The 4,415-nt window shown below is 43.8% G+C and overlaps 1 protein-coding gene across 1 annotated transcript; it reads left to right on the top strand.

Moving 5' to 3' along the window:
- Positions 1–950: 950 nt before the first annotated feature.
- Positions 951–3,838, top strand: LOC104953911 (serine/threonine-protein kinase SMG1-like; the record flags this gene model as incomplete). The annotated part of the gene is made up of 6 exons (XM_010780953.1): positions 951–1,065; positions 1,514–1,762; positions 2,815–2,966; positions 3,124–3,259; positions 3,428–3,572; positions 3,700–3,838. Coding segments are annotated over exons 1-6 (936 nt in total), but the record flags the coding sequence as incomplete, so codon positions are not given.
- Between the last annotated feature and the right edge of the window lie 577 nt (positions 3,839–4,415).

The following is a 4,415-nucleotide window of genomic DNA, read 5'->3' as shown; positions in this document are numbered from 1 at the left end:
TGCGGTGTGAACAGGAAAAAAACTGTAATTTTCAGGCTGCAGCTCCGAGCCGGAGCCTGAAAACGCGTTGGTGTGAAAGGGGCATCTTTCAACCGGTGCACTCGCGTCTTGAACGTTTATGGCGGTGCACCGATGCGAATCGGTGAATCTTAACATCCCTAGTATCCATAGATCTCTTCATTTTGCTCTCAAAGATCACCAGATTGATGCTTTTAACTTCAATATTTAAAAATAAATCTTCCCGGGGGAGCATTCCCCCGGACCCCCCTATGTTAGGTCCACTCCCCACTTATAAAAATAGCACTTGACCCCTGCTTACACCTATTTGTTGTGAGCTGATTATCGAGCATTCATTGTAACTGTCACACTGTGTATATGGGAAACCCTAAATGTTTGAGCACCCTCTATGAAACGTCAAGCTACCCCACAGCACCCCCAAAAGAAATCTCTGGCGCCGCCACTGAGCCTGCAACCCCATTTTGAAGAAATGTGCAGTGCAAAACAGGCTCATTGCAGCCACCAATGCTGTGATAAGACACACTTTTTTGCCAAATATCAGCATTTTCTTTCTTTTCATTTTTTTGCATAGATTGCCAAGTGGCAAAGTATTATAACTTATTGTTCTAGCAAAGGGATTGCACAATTGTATTATTATTATTTTTTTGTTGAGCAAACAGACTTATGGAGCATTGTTTTATTATCACGGTTCTAGCAAAGTGATTTTTTTGAAAGGAATGTTCACGTTCATATTGATGTATTTTATAAATGTATATTGATGTATTTAATAAATGTTAACTTGGCCCATTACGTGACTATTTGTGTTGGGGGGGCCCGACTTTTTTTTTTCTCCAAAGGGGGGGCATGACAGAAAAAGTTTGAGAACCACTGTGATAGACGCTCATTGTTAAACATTTTGGGGCTAATGAAACCATGTGTGTGTGCAGGAGTGTATGATTCCTCTGGGCAGCGAGGCTCTGAGCTCCTGTAAGCAGCAGGATGTCCAGCCTTTCCTTCAGGCCCTCAGATACACCATGTTCCAAAGACAACTGCTCCAGAAACTTAAAGGTAATTACCAATTCAGACAATTGATGCATTAACCATTGTCAAATGGCGATTCTGAATAAAAAATGTGTTTGAAAGGAGCTTTCGATTTTGAATTTGCCATCCCCAGAATCAAAAGCAAACGGAACACCTCAGTGTGGCTTTTTCTTCTTCCTTTCTGCAAATAGGAAACCAATCTTGTACCGCCAAACCTTTACATTTGTTTTGTCTTCCTTTCTTTATTGAAGAAGTTTGCTGCAAAAAAGTAGTTCCGTTGAGTCTGTGGTAAGCTTGTCCTATAACTTCACAATAAAAGCTCCCTTCTGGTTCACTAATGGGAAGCTTTTAATGTGAAGCAGCAACAGGAAATGTTGGGTTTCCCTCTGTCTCACACAGCTCTGGTATGGCTGAAGGAACATGTAGATAGTATAATAATGTTAATCCAAAGGTCTGCATGTCCATCCTTGTCCAGGTCACTCTCCCTCCACCGACAGCCACCTCATGGAGCTTAGTCTCACTGCTGTCAAATTTGCCCGGAAGAAAGGCAACATTGCCCTGGCGTCCCGCCTGCTCAGCCAGTGTGGGAACAGGACACAGGAAGAAGGGGGGCAGCAGGAGGGGCTGAGCCAAGCCTTCAGACATCTCTCCCTGGAGGGCACCGTGGGGGAGAGGTGGGGTGCAGAGCTGCAGATCGAGAAAGCTAAAGTCCTGAGGAATGCAGGTAAACAACTGGAGATATTCAAATTACACACATAACAAAGCGGCAGCTTTGCATCTTGCTGCTGCAAAGACTCTTTCAGTACGATATTTAAGATTTTGTATTTGGAAAGCGTTAAAATTCCTTCAAACCATGATGTTGGCATGTTTTCATGCTTCCTCCTGATTTGCTGAAACACGTTATATTCTCCTGGTCTTATTGCTGACATATAGGGTTGCAAAGGGGCGGAAAGTTTCCATGGGAAGTTAAACTGGGGAATTTTGGAAATATTTGATGCAAAATTAAACAAAAACACATGACATTTCAACCGAAAACTTGTTCTGTTCTACTTAAAAAAAGTTTCCGTTTTTTTAAGTAGAACCTTTGTGTGGTCTCAATAGCCATTATTCCCGTTAATTCCTGTGGAAAGTTTCCACCTTTGAAAATTCCCGGAATTTTGCAACCCTACTGAAATATGCTGATTACAAAATGTATTAGTCTATTGGTATTTATCACACATAATAGACAATCAATACATTTTATTGATGATTTGGCCAATACCTAAAGTGATATTTTATGTGTTTTTCATTATAGTACACAGTCAGACCTAATTACAATGAGTTTAGTACTATATATTATTTAGTTTAGAAGTGTAATACCTGCATTTGCAGTTGTCAAGGTAGAAATAAACAGGAGGCAGAGAGCTTATTTGCACCAACAGGTTGCCTAATGCCTTTATTTTTTCTTTTAAATATTCTTATAAGGTGGAAAGGGGTGGGAATTTTGTGAAAAACTAAAATGCACCGCTTTTATAAAAACACGCACTGAGTCTAAGGGAGAAACCCTGGGTTAACAAATCCAGTTGATGACCCCCCTCTGTGGTACACGTTATCTCTGGTTAGGTTCTCTGAAGTCTGCTGTTGATGACCCCCTCTGTGGTACACGTTATCTCTGGTTAGGGTCTCTGAAGTCTGGTGTTGATGACCCCCTCTGGGGTAAACGTTATCTCTGGTTAGGGTCTCTGAAGTCTGGTGTTGATGTCCTTAGCTGTCTCTAAGCAGTGTCTCTGTCCACAGGCCAGTCCATGGCAGCCATGGAGATGCTGAGCAGGGCTGCTCTGTCTTACTGTCACGTGGGGAAGAATGAAGGCGCCGCCTGCCGCTCCCTACTGACACTCTGCAAATGGCTGCTGGCCGACTGGAAGGACATGACGCCTCAGCTGAAACAGGCATGCTCTCTCTTCAAACTGATCTACTTTACATTTTGCCGAGCTGTGATATTTCAAACATTAAAATGACTTTAGTTTTTGTAATATATTTCTTCTTCACACCCAGTGTGCTCTGGCTGGTTGTATTGTTAATGAGATGCCTGATGTTGTGGTGCAGGTGGTGAAGCGGTCAGGAGCAGTGAACTCCTCCAGCGCTGTGGGCAGCATGTCTCCTCTGAGCCGGAACATCGGCGCTCTGCTCGAGCTCCCCCTGGAGGATCAGGGGATCCCCCACATCATCACTGAGACCTCAGGTAACACAGAGTACAGGAACAAATCCCAAATAAAGGTAAAATAGAAAATACATTAGACTAACTTTATCTGTTTATATTAAAATCTTTAAAGTAAAAAGTGTCTGCAAACTATGAACTACAATACAGCAGTGTTCTAGCTCCATTTTAAAGTTGGTTTTGTTCCTGCAGTGAGTGTGGGCGTTGGTGAGCCAGACTTCGTGTTGGGGCAGCTCTACCAGCTCTCCACCAGCCTTGCTCCAGAGATGGCAAAGTCCTGGGCCGCACTGGCTAGCTGGGCCTACCGCTGGGGCCGGAAGGTGGTGGATAACGCCAGGTTAGTGCACCCAGCTTCACCTGTATGAAATAATGCAATTTAATGTACCACAGTAAATCAAAAGACATGAACCCATGAAACGGCATACTGCAGGAATATTTCATTACATTATTTGTTTTCTCCTCAGCCAAGGGGAGGGATTGCCTCTTCTTCCTGGAGAGAAGAAGGAGATAGAGGAGCTGCTGCCAGCAACCACCAGCGAAGAAGACAAGGAGATCATCTTCAGCATCCTCGGACAGGCCATGTGTCGACCTACCGGCATTCAGGTAGAGTCTGACTTCAGTGACGTATTTACTGACGTATTTTATGTCTTAGAAAAAACATTAGAATCTCCTTTTCAGGCTTCTAACCAAAAACACGTTCTTAAATCGTTTAACTTTGAGACAAGAGGCGCTTTCACACCGTAGTACTTTTCCCTTTTAGTTCCGATAGTTCCTGGGATTTTGCGTTCACACCAAAAAGAGAACTTGGTTCATGAGAACTTTCCCCCCCTTTTTAGTCCCTGCTAGAAAGTAGGTACTTTCCTGGGGAGAAAAAAGTTCCAAATTGCAAACCACGCCCCGTAAAACTCTGAAAAGTTTTGTGCCCGTAAAACTCGGAAAAGTTTTGTGAAGCGCCAGTGTTATTTTGTGGCATTGAGCAGTTGAAGTGAGCATTAGCATTAGGCGCCATTATTAGCATTAGCCAGCGCGACCAACGGAGAGTAGAATACACTGTATGGCCACACACAACGAAAACACGATGGAGTTGCGCGGAGCGATGAGGACGGGGTGTCGGGCTTATTCTGGCGATTTACTGTCTGAGACTGCGCTTGCCTCGGAGCCAGGCCGCACTCCGGGACTT

The sequence above is a fragment of the Notothenia coriiceps genome, unplaced genomic scaffold (assembly GCF_000735185.1).
Source record: "Notothenia coriiceps isolate Sejong01 unplaced genomic scaffold, NC01 NC01_scaffold00022297, whole genome shotgun sequence".
NCBI lineage: Eukaryota > Metazoa > Chordata > Actinopteri > Perciformes > Nototheniidae > Notothenia > Notothenia coriiceps.
Note: the sequence above shows the minus strand (reverse complement) of the source record. Positions and strands in the feature narration are given on the sequence as shown.